A 17,087-nucleotide genomic window follows, 5' to 3' on the forward strand; every position below is an offset into this window, starting at 1 on the left:
TTCTGGGCTTTTCTGGAGCAGCTAATATGTAAAAAGTAGATATAAATTTTGTTGCCATGGTGATAGTGACGCGAAAAAACTTGGACAGTGACTTTGTTTAAAATGGACAACGGTAATGTTAAACAAATGACTAGCTGGCATCTTAAATTTGTTTCCAGGTGACTAGTATTGAACATAAATGCAATAAAAAGAAACTTCTTAGCCAATTTTGCCGAGCTTTCTTTTTAAAAATTAGTTACATGGCAGCTATAGAATATTGAAAGTTTCACAGAATTATTTAGGTAAGAAATATTTGAGATCTAACACACGTTATCAGACACAAACTGAGATGGAGGTGTCATGAGAAACATCTTTGCTGTCCTAAAGTAACATGCTCCAGTGGTGGAAACTCACATACACCAGGAAATCAAATCAAAGACCATGGTGTTATGAGAGGCACAAAAATTTTGCATGAGGAGTAGGGGGAAGAAGAGTCATGGGGAAGGTTCCTAGTGGAAAGATCTAGAAACATTCCACAGAAGGATGGAGGACTTGGGCAGGGAGACTGCTGGTAGCTGTGTGCAAAAGTGGCTGTTTCCTAGGAATCCTGGAGAGGTGGCCTGGGGCACATGTGAGGGGCTTTCAGAGATGAGCATTGAGGTTTCCAACTCAACTCTGTGCCCCTAGCAAAATAGCTTAGAAGTTGAGGAAATAGACTAAAATATTCTCAAGATTAGAATATAACTGATTTCTACATGATGCTTTTCCCTGTTTCCTTTTTTTAAAATCTTAAATAGGTTATATATTTCTGTCTGCACCTATTTTTGGACTTTATTGTTGTTGCTATCATTGTTACTATGCTACTCACAGGAACAATTTGTTTGTCCTCTTCTGTGATTGAATCCATGCCTAGGCTAGATTGCCAGTTGGTTTTATCCTCTTGTGTTTCACATAACTTTATGAGGTGAGAAAATGTTTCACAGGCTTCGTACTTAGCCATTTACAGATTATCTGCCATTGATTGTATGGACAGCAAAGTTCTGGCTGGAGGGAGCAGCCTCCTCTTTCAAGAAGAGCAGTGTGGTTTTTGTTTGTTAAAGGAAAAGTTTCTTAGCACAGTTCCAGGCACATAGTGAATGTTCCACCAATATTTACTAAATGAAGAAAATGAACACTCAACAAGAAGCTGTGTTATAATCCTTAAGTTAATTGGCTAATTGGAACTTTTACTTCATTTGATACCCAGTTGTGATAAACTATTGGCCTATGATTTGTAGTAATTAACATTATAGATGTTATAGATCTTTTCTTGTTTCAGAAAGATGACCCTGATTCTTATCTTTTTTGGTTTTCAATGTAATATATTCCCTTTCTAAGCTGCTTTGCTCAATGACATTTCAGATACTTTACAGATTTTTTAAAAAATGAGTTTCCAACATGGTGGTTTTCCCTTCAGATTTTCCCTTTTAAATAATGATTGAAGCTGGGGATGTGGAGGTGGTGGGATGGAAATTGCACCCCTCCCATCCTAAATTCTTCCAATAATAAGAGTCAAGGCTAAATCACCCACTGGGGTGTAGGAGAGGGGATCAAGAGAGAAATGCAGGGAGGTTTGGAAATGGGAAAAGGGAATAAAAGGAAAAATTGGGCAGGAGAGTGTGAAATAGTCTGCAGGTGTCAAAAAATGTTGGACTAGAATTCAACTTTGAGTGTGCCCAGGCAGGATGGAGCCAGTGTCTCTCCCTTCTGCCCGCACATAGTTTACCACCTAAGCATGTCTGAGTATTGCTTTAGAAGACTTTATTTGGATGCACCTGATTATATTCTTCTCTGTTGGTGCTCCTTTGCAAGACTTATATAATGTGGAAAAGGAAACTTGTCTTTGACTGTTAGGTAAAGAAATGGAGAACAGTTATAAGAGAGATGACATTGATGGCAAAGGGTTTTTTTTTTTTTAATCTGTTAAAAATAACTTGTACAAAAGTAACAAGATCATATTAGTAGTGCCGTGCACAATGTGATGCCATTCATGTAGAAATCCTGATTTTAGAAAAAACTACTGCTGACTTGGAATAAATTGTTAGTAAATGACCAAGTAGGTTGAAGATGGATTTAAAAGGTTAGTATAGTAAGTATGGTGTGGCCAAGTTAACATTGCTGCGTGAAACGGACACTTGTTTGCAGATGATTTGGTTTTGATATTTTTAAATATCATTGAAAGGGGGACAAGATGATTCCAAAGGCCTGAGTTCTCCAGAAGGGCTTTGTAACTGTAGGAAGATTGTTTAGCTGCCCAGGTCTCAGCCCTTTACTTGAAAATCAGCATGCTGACATTTGCCACCTGCAGATCATCGAGGGGCTATTCTTCAATGTTATTAAAGGACAATTAGTGGATCTGGGTGTCAGCTCACATGTGAAATTGATCCATGTCCCACGTAGGGCTCTTGTAACATGGACAGGCTGAGTTAGGATGGGAATAGACATTTGTTTTATCTGAGATGTGGTCCTTTTTCCCTCCCCAAGGTGAAAATGGAGATTGAGAGGAGATCTGAAAGAGGAAAAGGGAAGTAGCTGTGCTGAATTAGCAGAGGCTGCCGCCCCTGACTCAGCCACTTTTGTGGTTTTCATTCCAGTTTTCTCATACCTAAAATTAATTACATCCAGGACCAGGTTGCCTTCCTGACATTCTATTTACTTCCTTCTAATACACTGAGCTGCTCATCCTCCATGAAAGGCCTCAGGCAGTGTGGGTGCTCTGAGGTGCACGACCATGGGGTGTTGACCCCAAGTTCTCAGTATTTTTCCTTAGTCGCCCTACTTGAGGTTACTAGAAATGGTTTCTTGAAAAATGAGTGGAAATGATCGATCAGTTACTTCGTTGCCCCTACAGTGGGCTGTGACATTGTATCTTACACTGGGATATCTGCTTACACATCATTTACATACTTCTTGATTTTATACTGAATGAAATAGGCATTTTTATACTGCAAATGGGAGGCATATATGTTAGGTAAAACCATGTAAAATGTGTAATACTCTTTCTGTCCTGACATATGTAGCAGAGATGAGAAAATAGTTAATATGGATAAATAAGTTAATAGAATGAGGAAATACACAAGGCAGGGCATAATTAATTGCAAATAAATGAACAGAACAGTCTCTAAGACAGAATTGAGAGAACGAGGGATTTCTGAGTCTGGCAAGACATAGGGAAGTGGGATTTGAGCTATGTTCTAAAGAAAATGGGGTCCAGGGGAATTAGAGGAGAAAGAAGGATTAGGAAGAACGAAATCAGAGGCATGCAAACCCAGTCAGAAACCCTCTTCCCTCCCCTTAGAGAGACGTTAGGAGGAGTAATCTCAAAGCAAGACATAACTGCAGAGATTTGAAATAGTTTTAGAGCATGAAAACACACACTTTTCATCATGAAAATCCTTATAATTGGCTAAATTCACATTTTCTTAATACTGTTCTGTGTACCTGGAAAGTTAGATTTAGTTTTTTCATGTTAATGGTAGTCTTCAAATTTTTATTTTTATTTTTGAAATCTCAAGATGAGTTTCATTGCTTTCTTTTATTTATAGCCTTTTTTGAACATTTTTTATTGATTTATAATCATTTTACAATGTTGTATCAAATTCCAGTGTAGAGCACAATTTTTCAGTTATACATGGACATATATATATTCATTGTCACATTTTTTCTCTGAGCTACCATGAGATCTTGTGTATATTTCCCTGTGCTATACAGTATACTCTTGCTTATCTATTCTGCAATTTTGAAATCCCGTCTATCCCTTCCCCCCCTCCACCCCATTGGCAACCACAAGTTTGTATTCTATGTCTATGAGTCTGTTTCTGTTTTGTATTTATGCTTTGTTTGTTTTTGTGGTTTTTTTTTTTTTTTAGATTCCACATACAAGTGATCTCATATGGTATTTTTCTTTCTCTTTCTGGCTTACTTCACTTAGAATGACATTCTCCAGGAGCATCCATGTTGCTGCAAATGGTGTTATGTTGTCGGCTTTTATGGCTGAGTAGTATTCCATTGTATAAATATACCACATCTTCTTTATCGAGTCATCTGTTGATGGACATTTAGGCTGTCTCCATGTCTTGGCTATTGTAAATAGTGCTGCTATGAACATTGGGGTGCAGGTGTCATCCTGAAGTAGGGTTCCTTATGGATATATGCCCAGGAGCAGGATTCCTGGGTCATATGGTAAGTCTATTCCTAGTCTTTTGAGGAATCTCCATACTGTTTTCCACAGCAGCTGCACCAAACTGCATTCCCACTAGCAGTGTAGGAGGGTTCCCTTTTCTCCACAACCTCTCCAGCATTTGTCATTTGTGGACTTTTGAATGATGGCCATTCTGACTGGTGTGAGGTGATACCTCATTGTAGTTTTGATTTGCATTTCTCTGATAATTAGCAATATTGAGCGTTTTTTCATTTGCCTATTGATCATTTATTTGTATGTCTTCCTTGGAGAATTGCTTGTTTAGATCTTTTGCCCATTTTTGGATTGGGTTGTTTGGTTGTTTCTTAATAAGTTATATGAGCTGCTTATGTATTCTGGAGATCAAGCCTTTGTCGGTTTCATTTGCAAAAATTTTCTCCCATTCTGTAGGTTGTCTTTTTGTTTTACTTATGGTTTCCTTTGCTGTGCAGAAGCTTGTAAGTTTCATTAGGTCCCATTTGTTTATTGTTGCTTTTATTTCTATTGCTTGAGTAGACTGTTCTAGGAGAACATTTTTGAGATGTAAGTCAGATAATGTTTTGCCTGTATTTTCTTCAAGGAGGTTTATTGTATCTTGTCTTATGTTGAAGTCTTTGATCCATTTTGAGTATAGCCTTTTTTGATTCATTCCCAAAGCATAAATCCTGTTTACCCAGAAAGTTCTAAGTGCATTATTAATTATTGGTACCCACTATTAAACTGGGGCGAAAATACATTTCTGTGCCTTCTGAGCAGAGGCAAAATCAATTTTCCTCAAATGTTTCTCAGAGGCTTTAGGGAATGACCTAAATTTCCTGAGTCCAGTAATCCGGTTACCCTGATGGTATGTGAAATCAGGACACTTGGGGCTGGAAGAGAATTTAGAGATGACTTAGTACAACATTCTCATCTTACTGCTGAGAAACCTGAGATCTAAGGAGGTGAAATCACTTATTTTCCCTTTCAGTCCATCAGCTTTCTCCCCTGTAAATTCATCTATCAAAGGTAGACACAACCCACTAAATTTGAAACTGGAGGAGATGCTCTTGGTGTCTGCAAAGAGTGAGAGAACACGCTTGGCTCTATCTGGTCCCTAGATTATCACCTTAGCTGATGTGTTTGGGCAAAGATCTGAGGGCGCTGTGGCTCATAATAGGTCTTAGAGGCTTTTTCGGTACCCAGCAATGTGCCGACCCCATTAATTCCTAAAGGGTATAGGTAAGGGTCTTCTGACCTTTTTTGGCTGTGACTGTTGAATTCCCTACAGAAACCAAATATTGTAGTTTGTTGGGTTTTGTTTTTTTTTTTGTTTTTTTTTTCCTCAGGAAGACTTGGGGGAGAGTGGTAGTGGAGGAAACTTCGTACTGGCCTATGTTTAGTTCTGGCAATTTCAGATGACAGTTCAGCCAGGTTCTATTTTGTTGTCCTCCCCTCTCTCCCAGCCTCCCTCTCTAGCCTGCATGAGAATATCTGGAAGAATGCCCTCCCCACACCTACACCTAAATAATTCAGAGCTTTTGCAAACTGCTGTGTTGAATAATAAGAGTCTGAGGTAGTGTCTTCTCTTTCGTGTGTATGTTTGTGTCCCGGAGAAGGCTTTCTGTTTGATGACCAGACTCTGGATTAGTTTAAGTCGCCTGTACCAGATTTTTACAACTAGGTGTTAAGGAGTGCTTTTCCTAGAGTACTTTTCCTGGCAAACACCAAACACGACAGGCAGAGGAGTGGCTTGTAGAGCTGAAATCTACCAGTTTTTCTTTCTTTCCTTTTTAAATGCCTTACCGTCGCTAAAAAGTGAGGTCTGGTTTTTCGTTGTTAATTAGGAAAAGCTATTGCAGTAGTAATAAAGGTTAGTCTTTGAACATGTCGATTCTGGGTTTTGTTTTTTTTTTTTTTTTTTTTGGTGGGGGAGTGCATGAGTATCATGTTTCCTTGGGTGCCTTTATGGAGATCCTAATTTTTTATGTGAATATGGCATTTAGATCTGTCTTATATCTTCTTTTGAAAATGAGGTTATCAAGTTAATGTTTTAAAATATTATCAGATCTATCACAAAATAAGAGGATGGGAGGAAGCTAGCTGGTGGTGGATTTGTTTCTGGCATAGATTATGCTGAAGTTTTCATGGGTGTATACTTAATCTTCAAACTCATCAAATTGTGTACTTTAAAAATGTACAGCATTTTTATGTCACTCATACATCAGAAAAATTATACAATTTAGAACAGTTATTTTGCTCTTAAAGCAAGAAGGTTTAATAATTGCTTTTTCTGTATCTCAATACTTTTGTACCATAATTGTGTCAAGTCAGATAAATGACACTTAGTATGAAAATAATACAGTTTTTTAGTGGGACTTCTGCTTCTAAGGGCTTCTTTATTTTTATAAAAATACCAAAATGCTTGGAATTTATTTTTAAAATTCCCAGAGTCTTAAGATCTCTGACATGATTTCATATACCTTTTTTTTTTTTTACCCTATTCTGCTAGACTAGGGGATGGAAACATCAAGTAATGGAGAATGACCATTTGAAAATATTCTTAGAATATTTTTATTATTAAAGGCTGGGAATTAGAAGTGTCTTTAGTGAGGAAGCAGTGGTTGAGAGGTAGGGGAGAGAAAGGCAGGCAGACAGATACACTGTGTATCTAAAATAATACATCACTTAATACATTTGGTGTGTTAAGTGGGATGACAATAGATGGAGACAGATTTTCTTTTTTAACATTCTGTGTAACATAATTTATGATTTAGCAAGAACCCTGGTAGCAGTGTTTTTCACTTGAATGAATTTTCCTTTTTATTGATGTGTTGGTTGCAGGTCACATGTTGTGCTGGTGATGGTGATGGAAGCAGGGCAAGCTCTCCCAACTCTAATGTGAATCAGAATCTTGGCAATGTCTTTCATAATTTATTAGTTTTTAAAACGGAGAGCTTTGCTTATGAAGCTTCGGGGAAACAAGGACAATAAAATATACAATTAATTAAAATCTTTAGAACCACCAGCAGCAGCATTAATAAAACATTACCCTCTAAAGTGCGTAAGACTTGCAGCTTACTCTCGCATCTCAGTGGGAAAAACCAGGATAAAAGAGTCTGTCTTTCGTCATAGTTAGTAAACTGAGTTTATTGAACTTGGGCTGGTAGATTTTTCAAAGAAATAAGCTTGTAGCCAATATCCCACTCCTATATAAAAACATCTGGGTGCTCTCAGCTTTAATAATAACAATCACCCACCTTTATTTAACACTTACTTCATTGATACTTGTTTGATCCTCACAAGAACTTTGTGGGATAGATGCTGGGATTTCTGTTCTATAGATGAGAAAACAGTGACTCACATAAGTTATAGAAATGCTTCTCCAAGTGTAGTTCTTGGACCAGAAGCAGCAGCAGCAGCAGCAGGAACACATGGAAAGGCAGATTCACAGCCCCGCCGTGGACCTTCTGAATCAGACTTCCGGGGTGGAGCCCAGTCTGTGTTAACAAGGTCTCCAGATGATTCTTAAGCCTGAATTTCAGAGCAACTGGCTTTGAAGGTTTATGTAACACCGCTGTGTAAGGGGAGCAGAATTTGAGCTCTAGTATACTGGATTCTGCTGTTTACAGGGAACGTCTCCAAGTTAACGTTGTAAGCAGGGGCATCCCAGAACTACCCATCCTGTAGGTTTGCTCTAGGCTTTTTCCTTTCTCTTTTTGCATCCTGAGCCCCTGCCTTTCCAAATAACTGCTTTGTTTACTGTATGTGCAAGAAGAAACCATTTTAAGAGGAAGATTAAAAAAATAATTCTTTGGAGAACCAGCTAGCTCTGGTCTCTTTCTTCTCTATACCATTATCTCCTTCCAGAAGGTTGTTTTGAAACTGAGGAGTGACCAGGTCTGGTCATACCTGTTTGAAAGTCCCTAGAATCCTTTATAGGCTTTGCTATGTTTACATCCATGTCATCACACTGGTAGTATGTCATCAGATACATAGGTGCTAAATTAGTTCTTCTTGGCTCATTGATAGAATAGCACTGTTTTCACCTCTCGAATGTTGGCACCGAGCTGATATAGCGTGCAGACAAGTCACAGCGCTTGGTTGCATTTTGGTCGTTTCCTGGTTGTGTGATCTGGGTATATGATCTGACTCTTGAATTACGGTTTTCTAATCTGAAAAATAAAGGTGATGCTATCTTATAGGTAGATTTGATTCCTTGAGAATTCTTTGGAAATCATGTGTGCTAGGCGAATGTTCTGAAGACTGGCTTCTGAGGTTGGGTGTTCTGAGACATTTGGGGACGAACATGTGTTTGTCAAACAAGTCTCTCCACAGAAGGGAGCAGTGGAGTGTGTGTTGTGGAGGGAGCCCGGGCGGTGGGCTCACCCTGGCCCGGCTATGAGCCTGCTTGCAGACCCTGTCTCCTCTTCAGCCATACAGGTGGCTGTCAGAAGACCTACTTGTTAAAGTTGTGAGGAAAGAGGGCAGAGTTGGAGACAAAAAAATTGGGAACCAGTGGTGAATCAGTGAGATTTAAAGCTGTGGGGTTGGATGCAGTCACTAGGGAGGGAATGTGGAGAAGATGGTGGGGCTGGAAGAGCAGTGGGTGAGGATTATGCCCCCCAGTGCCATGGGGTTGAGGCCTCGTCATAGAACTGGTCTCTGGAAGGCTCACTCATCCCAGCCTCAGCTCCCTCTCAAGCCTGCGTAATGGGATGACAAGAGGCCACGGAGGCATTGCATGAGGAAGTATTTGATAACCACATAGCAGGAGTTCCAGACTCACCGGACCCCAGGCCCAAATGACTATATGTGAGTGTCAGGCCAGGCCTCTTAAAAGGACATTGCTTTTGCTGTGTGTGTGTGTGTGTGTGGTTTGGGGTTGCAAAGAGCATGCTCTTTCTAAAGGGGCCTTTGCTACTTGACTCTGTGAATTATTACCCTGTGGGAATGAGAATCTGGGGTTACTCAGTCATCTGAATTTTGAGGAGAAGCCAGCAATCTGGATCTGGATTTTTTTGGTGACAGCTTTTAGTTTCTTTTAGTACAGCTGAATGAAAAAATGAAACACTTTGTGGCCCAAGGAACACACATCTGTGGGCCAGATTTGGCTGCCGGCTGCTCGCTGGTGGCCTCTGCTGCACAGTGTTCTGTAAACATGACCTGTTATTACTGGATGTCCTGGAATTCGTAATAACCTCCCAGGAGCCTTTATGTTGGGGCCCTTCTAGGAATACGTTCATGCTTTCTCTGCTACCCTCGCAACTTCTCCCCAGCACACACTGGGCCCGTTTTGATACAAACTCCAGGGACTTTAAATTTGTGCTGTAAGATCTGAAGAGATCCTGGAGCCAGGTGGGCAGGCAGGCCGGGAAGAGAGCTCCTCCGTGGAGAGACTTGGGATACCCGCACTGTGGTCTTTCCCTCTCCTCCCAGAAGGTCAGGGCAGAGTGTTTGCTGCTGACCAGTGCCCCAGAGCCCCTTGGGTTTGCTGAGCCGCTGGGATGAACATGATCCATTGCTTTCCCTTAGGAAGATTTCTCATTCTTTAAAATTTGTGTTACAGAAAAAAGAGTTTGACGTGGACACCCTCAGTAAACCAGAGCTGCGCATGCTCCTCAGCGTGATGGAGGGGGAGCTGGAGGCCAGAGACCTGGTCATCGAGGCGCTGCGGGTAAGAGCCTTCCCGGGCCACACCCCGTTTCTGTGTCGTTTCTTGTTCTCACATGGCCAATGGCAAAGCTGCTTTTTTGTTGATTTTTAAATCATACAGTTTGCATCAGGTTAAATAAAATAGGCCCCTCCCTCCAAACACCAGCCTATAACCTTGATAAACTCAAACAAACCCTGAAGTCCAATGGTCACTGAAAGGAAGGGAAATGATTCTAAGCTGTTTTGTTTGAGAAACTTAAGAATTAAGCTGTATTGGTTCTGAAATCTCTTTTTACGTTTTACCTATTTATTTAGTGAAAGACATAAGTTTTCAGAAAATGGGTACTTTGTTATACTTCACATATGTTGAGGCCAGTGTGGAAAAATTGAGAATCATTTGTAGAAGAAATCGCTGGTAATAGAAGTTTTTCCTTGATAAATGAATTAAAAATGATTCCTTATTTTCAGAAACTCTTGAGTTAGAAAATCTTTATATATGTGTATCTTTGAATAGTTTTATTACTTTTCTTCAAATTTTACAGTGATTTTTAAGTTTTCATAATTTGCAAAGGGTTATCTATTTTCTAAATACTTCCATAAAGAAAACTTTGTTTTCTTAAAAATAATAAACTTTCTCAGTGTAGAATTTTCTGATTGGTTATTCTCAAGATTGTACTTGGTTTGGTATGTGAGCCAAACTTGAGGATTTTTTTTTCTTTTTTATATTTAATACTTCGTATAGAGTGAGGTGTTTTCCAACTGGTGGTCATTTGGCCAAAAGGGACATACTTATTACATAGAAAGTATGAATTTATCTTTCACCAGCGAGTATTCCTCAAACTTTTGGCTTATTTTAACATGTGAAACTGTAGAATGTCAAAAAAAAAAAAAAACCCAAAACAAACTGTTGTCCCCTTCACGAGCACTAATATGGTGGGGAAAGCAATACTAACAGTGGATGGTCAGACACACTGGAGAGGTAGATGTGCTGAGAATCCAGTTTTGTGGGAGAAGGGGCAATCATTCCTGAAATAACGACTTCAGTACATTTTCACAACCTAGAAATGGGTATAGTGCTGATAATGATGATTCTTCAACCTGATGACAGAGAACAATGGCTTGCGAAAAAGCGGAGTGTGGTTATACCAACCACAAGCCTCTACTGATGAGTTGAGGGTGTTGCTTTTTGAATGATACAGTTTGCTAAGGAGACTTGTGCACAGTTGGGTAGTGAGAGGTCTTCATCCTGTTGCACATTTGGAACGTTTGTGTTGCTTGCCAGTGTGAGTTTTCTTGAATGAACTTTGTGGAGAAATGCTCAGGCAGTGAAGCACTAAAATGTGTGACCTTCAGCCCAGGGAGAGAACAAGGAACAGTCACCTGTGAGACCGCACGTGTAGCCTCTTGAGATGGAGTAGATGCGGGGACTTCAGTTGTCCCTTAGGTACTTCTCTGTCCCTCGCTGTTAACCTGTGAAAGGCATCAGCACTGTGGCACTGCCGTCTGCTCACACAGATGTTGGAGTGGTTAGCAGAGTCTGTGTTTTTATGTATCACCATGGCAACCACATGCATTTCTCTCTTTAACTTAATTGCAGTACTTTCAAATCTAAGAGTTAGAGGTAAAGGCTTGCTAATGATCAGGGCTTGCCAAACTGAAAGTTTTTCATAGAATCAAAGAATGTTGGAGTTGCGAGAAGCCTTATGTGATATTCTAGGTCAGGGTTTGAATCCCTATCAGATCTAGTTTTTCATTTTCTTAAAATAGTTTGCATTCTCTTTTACTGTGCTGCAGTGAAATTTATGAAAAATTGCGTGTATAAGTAGGTAATGTTAAAAATAACCAGTACATTGCCCTAATTGTGGTACAAAGTAACAGGAGAGTAATGTCTAACCAAATAGCATGTGTTTCCAGTACATAAATGCTCAGGCATGACTCCAGTGGAAGACACGATGAAGTAGGTGGCTGTCTCCACCTATTCATAACATTGCTGTGAGTGCAGTCGTGGGAAAAGAATCCCGATGCAGGCATGCCGTGTCATTGACTGGATACAGGGAGCAGATATGCCACGGGTGAGGTGATTTTTCTGAAATGGCAAAGGACACTCGGTATAGCTCCAAACAAAAGCACACATGGACATAGGAGCTGAATCCCTGAAAAACTTAGTGTTGGTTAAAACTGAATTAAAGCAGCTTGTTTATGTGTGAAAAGAAGTTACTCTTTAGGCTGAGATAGTCACCCTGAAGGTTCTAGTGAACGGAATGAACAGAGGGACGGTTGAAAGTTGTGGGGTGCTTGGGACAGTTCCTGGTTGTATGGCGAACCCCTAGCCCTGCCCCCTAATTGCCAATGACTGTGAAAACTAAAATTGTCCTCACCTGTTTCCAGAATGCCTCCTAGGATACAGCTCCTGTGGAGGACCACTGTGATACCCGTCTTTTATTTATAGATTCAAATCAAAGAAACAAAAAGGAAGCCCTGCGAGACTGGTCCTTATCTCAGGTTGACAATGCAGCATGCATGAGCTCGGTGTATTTGGAGATTCTCAACTTTTTGTCATTTTTTTTAAAATTAGGAATTGTCACTGATTTGTTTAGATGATTGGGCTTCTAGCAGTAGATAATAATGTCATTTTCATAAACCTGTTGTAGCTGTCATAGACTCATAGTGGTGCTTTACTGATTGACTGTTTCCTTGGGGACATTCACTGAAACTCATGAAACTAGTGAAATATTTACTTGGGTCCACATGTGTCCTTTAGTTACCTTTTCCTTTAACAGTAGAATATAATTTAGTGACTGACCAATGCCTCAAAAAGAAATTGGAAAGGAAAGAGAATACAAAACTTCTATTTTTACTTCATATTGTGAGATAAACTTACTTCTAAATTAAAAGCCAATATCTACTGAATCACTAGTCAGTAAGCTGCTGTTCAATTGGAAGAAATACATCTTGTTTAAAAAAAGTCAAAAGTAATATTTCTGTGAATATAGTAAATAATTTTACTATATGTACATTGTGATTTTTTACCCTAAACGTTATTAAAATTAAGAGGTGATTTTGTTCTGAGGCATTCAGATTCCGTAGAATTTTAGAAACGTAAAAAGTGTATTTCAGACCAAGCTATTTTACTTTTTAAATCACATTATCCTGATGCTTTTGATTTTAAAGTCATAAAAATCTGCTGAGATCATTGAATTAATGGCCATAGACTTGTCAGGACAGTCCATAAATATGATTTAGGGAAAAGGTGTTATGAAATTACAAATTTTGGTACTTTTACCATTTTCATATGTTTAAGGTAAAAATATTTCCCAGTAAGTCCATGGCTTTCTAATTGATGTAATAGTCAAGACATTAATTTTTATGGGAGGGATTTTATCTTTAAAAAGAGCAATATTGATGGAAAATCTGAATTAGATCAAGCAGCTTAACTGAAACGTTTTAATTTCATAAGCATAACAAACAGTTTGTTTCTCAGTGACTTCCTTCTCATTCACATAAAGTAGGAATAAATCTTTGGATAAATATATTCTGTATCAAATGAAATCTAGAGGGAAATACTTTGGAGTTTAATGCAGAATATGCCCAAGGAGAAGCAGCTACATTTTCTGAAAACCAAGATGGATACAGAGCCTTTTGAATCAAATTTAATTGAGTATTCAAGGTTTGAATAAACAGTTTAATCCAGAAGTCACTTACTCAATGCTCAGTGTTTAGTTTGTGGAATCCTCTGGCCCTCACTTCCTTTCCCCTCTTGTTGTTGGTATTTTTATCAGTATCTTAGTCAAAGGGAGTCAAGGGCAGGAAGACGAAAATGCTGCAGTTAGGAAATTTTAAGAGTTAAAATTGCTTTAGCCTCCATTTTTATAAGGTCCAGCCTGCTATCATTGGCATGCGCTTATGTAAATTTTAAGTCGCTGGAGCAGTGAACTCCTTGGGTAGTCAGCTCCAGATTTACTTTCTTTTTCCATTTAGTTTGGATAAATGAGAATGAACATTGTTAACAGGCGTGGCAGTTCTTCCTCCTAACCTATCATCACTATGGAGCGACCATATAATCATGATTTTCAAGTATTATTTGCACTTAAACTTTAAAAAAATTAGCCAGTTTAACATTTCTTCGGATAGAGTGCATTTATGGCCCTTATATCATAGGAGATATCAAATTACAGAATTGACTTGTGTAAGTGGCTGCAACAAAGAGACCCAAAGTTTAATAGATTAAATTAAGTAGCTCATTTCTCGTATACCATTCTGGAGGCAAGTGATCTCTGCTGGAGAGGCAGCTCTGTGCCAAGTGGTCAGCCAGCCACCCAGGGAATTTCTAGCTTACTGCTCTCCTCAGGGAATTAGCCTTAGCTGCATGGTTGAAACTGGGTCAATGCTACCTCCCTACCCCAACTTATGGTGGGGGGTAGGGACAAGGTAGGAAATGAATAAGAAACTTCTTCCAATCAGTGCACACAAGTGCATTGGTGAGAACTTTTGTAGATGTGCCTGGCTGTGTAGGAAACTGGGAAGTGGAGCTGGCCGGCGGGCTTGATGCCCAGTGCTATGAAGCAAAGGAGGACGCTGCAAGACATCTAACGTAATGCAGTCCATTATTAAATGTCACTGTATACAGTGCTGGGGTGTGGTACAAGAAGATAGATCCTTCTCTTTCACCTTCCCTCAGTAAATACTCGTGGAGTGTCTACTTTATACCAGGCCCAAAAATGAAAGTTTGAACTGAATGTAAGTGGAGCTTTATTATAATGTCAAAATTGTGCCCACTTAGAAAATTCTTATGTCTTGACTTCATATATTTAAAATTAATTGTTCTGAGAAGTGTAATTTGCACCTAAGCTTTACTTGTCTCAAACTGTGGCTTTATGTGTTTTGCCCCGAATACTTTTCTTTTTGAAAACCTGACCTTCCATTGGGTTCAAAACTCAATTTAAAAAAAAAAAATTTTTTTTTTTAAACAGGTTTTGCTTTAAAGCAGGTTTTCTCAACTTCAGTACGAATGACATTTGGGAACCAGATATTTGTTGTTGCTGTTGTGGGGAGGGGGCTGTTTTCTGCTTTATGGGAAGCTTAGCAACCTCCCTGGGCGGTCTGCCCACTGGATGCCAGAAGCACTTCCACATGTGACGGCCAGAAAGGTCTCTTCATGGGTTTACAATCATGCCCACTTGGAAAACACTGCTATAAAGCAATACTGGTTAATGCCACTTTTAAAGCTATATTCATTTGCTGAAACAAATGTAAGAACACTAATGATTCAGATATTTTTGTTACGATACAGTGATTTTTTTTCCTGTGATAGTTTTTTTCTCAAAGCTAAAAATTAATCTGAAAATGGCCATTTTTAGCAAATTTCATGACTCTTTCAAAACAATGCCATATTAGAAAATTGCATTATAGTTTCTTAGAGCTTACATGTTTTATTTTTCAGATTAAAAAACCTTTATGGTTGTATGGCCCAGTGCTAGAATCTTTACATAGAACGAAGTCACTCTCTTTAAATAAAATAAAAGCATTAGGTAGGTTAATGTTTCCACTGATTTTTTTAAAGCTGCTGCTAGTACACTACAGAGTGTTGTGAGAGTTCTCTTTATGTGACAGGTCTGCTAATAACACTAGAGGAATAACATTCTGGTTTCAGCTAAAGAAAACATGCAGCCTTTTGTGTTTCAAAATGCTCTTATGATGGCAGGCAGTTGATTGACCAAAACATACTCTTTTTCGTGCTATTTACTTTAAAGAATGAATGAATGAATTTGCTGAGCAGAGCTGAATTCATGAAAACGTAAATTGTTTCCTTCCCTGTCTGCTGAGATAACGCCTTTGTTCCATTTCTAGAGAAAGGAGGAGGAGATTTGACCAGGCACTGTTTGTTCTGCAAGCAAATCAGTTTTCGTAATATGCAATAGCTGATGATTTTTAAATAGCACTCTATTTTGTTTAGTAGGACAAACAGGAAATAGCAATTTTGATTCTTTACTTCTGAGAAACTTTATTTTCCCTGATGAACACTTACTATTAATGAAGGAAGAAAATAGAAGATAAATTAGGCAATATAATGCTTTTTTAAAAATGTATTAAGAAAGAAAGGTAATGATGCCATGAAAGCAAAGTGTTTATTACTACCATTTAATAAGCAACTGAAGTCATTTGAGCAGCATTTTCTTGCAGATCATTAATAGTAAATCATCAGGATATCTCTGAGAAAGCTGGAAATCTGGGAAAGAAGAAGCTTTCCCAACTCAGTGATGTACCATTAGATCCACACTGGGCACAGGATAGATTCAGGGTTACAGATGGTACACAAACCAAGAATATATTTTTGTACACTTTGAAGATTATCATCTGTGGGGCTGTCCATTCAATTAGCAGTTCCTTTCTAGAATTAGTTCCTTGTGATTTGAAAATAGAGGGTGTTCCTCTGAGGCATTCTGTTAACATTTCAGCTATCTCATCTTAACACTCGGTGGTTAAGCAATAAGTCATGGGTTCTTGTGGGAATTTCCTTTGCCATGTATATGATTAATTCTGTGTCTTGATTATAAGACACAATGGTCTAAAGCAGTACTCACAACTCTACCTGCCTTCTCTCTGGTTATAGTTATTTTGGGAAGAAAAATTAAGGGGTTTCAATTTCTACCTTCCAACCTTTGGAGTCAAAATGTAAATAGTTGCTGAACGGGTGAAATAAGAAAGACAGAAAGGCGTGGCTATATCCTGTATTTCAGATGTACTTGGACGGTGTGTGGGAAGGTGAGCAGACCCATGCATCCGTTCAGCAGATGCTCATTGTCTTCAGGCATGTTCTGGGCTTCAAGGGTGGGGAACAAGGGATATGAGTTCTTGCTCGTGGATCTTTGAGTCAAGTGGGAGGAATTGATACTAAACCAATAAACAAAATATCTAAGTAAAAAATTATGATTCTGAAAGAAAAGGAAAGAATACTATGAGATAGATTAAGGGTATCTTATATTGGGTCGGAAAAGGCTTCTCTGAGGAAGTGATCGTCCCTGAGACCTGAAGGTGGGCTATCGTGAACGCAGTTGAAAGAAGAGTGTCCAGGCAAAGGGAGCAGCACAGGCAGAGGCCCTTGGAGAGGAAGGAGCTTTATAATTGACAGGAAGTACAAGAAATCGGAGAGCAAGAAAGAGTGGCCCAAGATCAGAAGCAGAGCAAGGCAGGAGCCAGACCATCTGGACAGGGAGGGCCCGGGGAAAGGCTGGATTTCATCCTACATCAAGTGGTCAGC

The 17,087-nt window shown here is 39.1% G+C and overlaps 1 protein-coding gene across 3 annotated transcripts in view; it reads left to right on the plus strand.

Moving 5' to 3' along the window:
• The window catches only part of CTTNBP2 (cortactin binding protein 2), a 159,258-nt gene that overhangs the window by 17,489 nt on the left and 124,682 nt on the right, over window positions 1–17,087 (plus strand). For all 3 annotated transcript variants that reach the window (XM_064487403.1, XM_064487402.1, XM_031455260.2), the window contains exon 2: window positions 9,744–9,851. In XM_064487403.1, coding sequence (XP_064343473.1) covers window positions 9,789–9,851 — 63 coding nt within the window. In that variant the 5' untranslated portion in view covers window positions 9,744–9,788. The remainder of the gene's footprint in view (window positions 1–9,743; window positions 9,852–17,087) is intronic.

This window comes from Camelus dromedarius, chromosome 7, assembly GCF_036321535.1.
Source record: "Camelus dromedarius isolate mCamDro1 chromosome 7, mCamDro1.pat, whole genome shotgun sequence".
NCBI lineage: Eukaryota > Metazoa > Chordata > Mammalia > Artiodactyla > Camelidae > Camelus > Camelus dromedarius.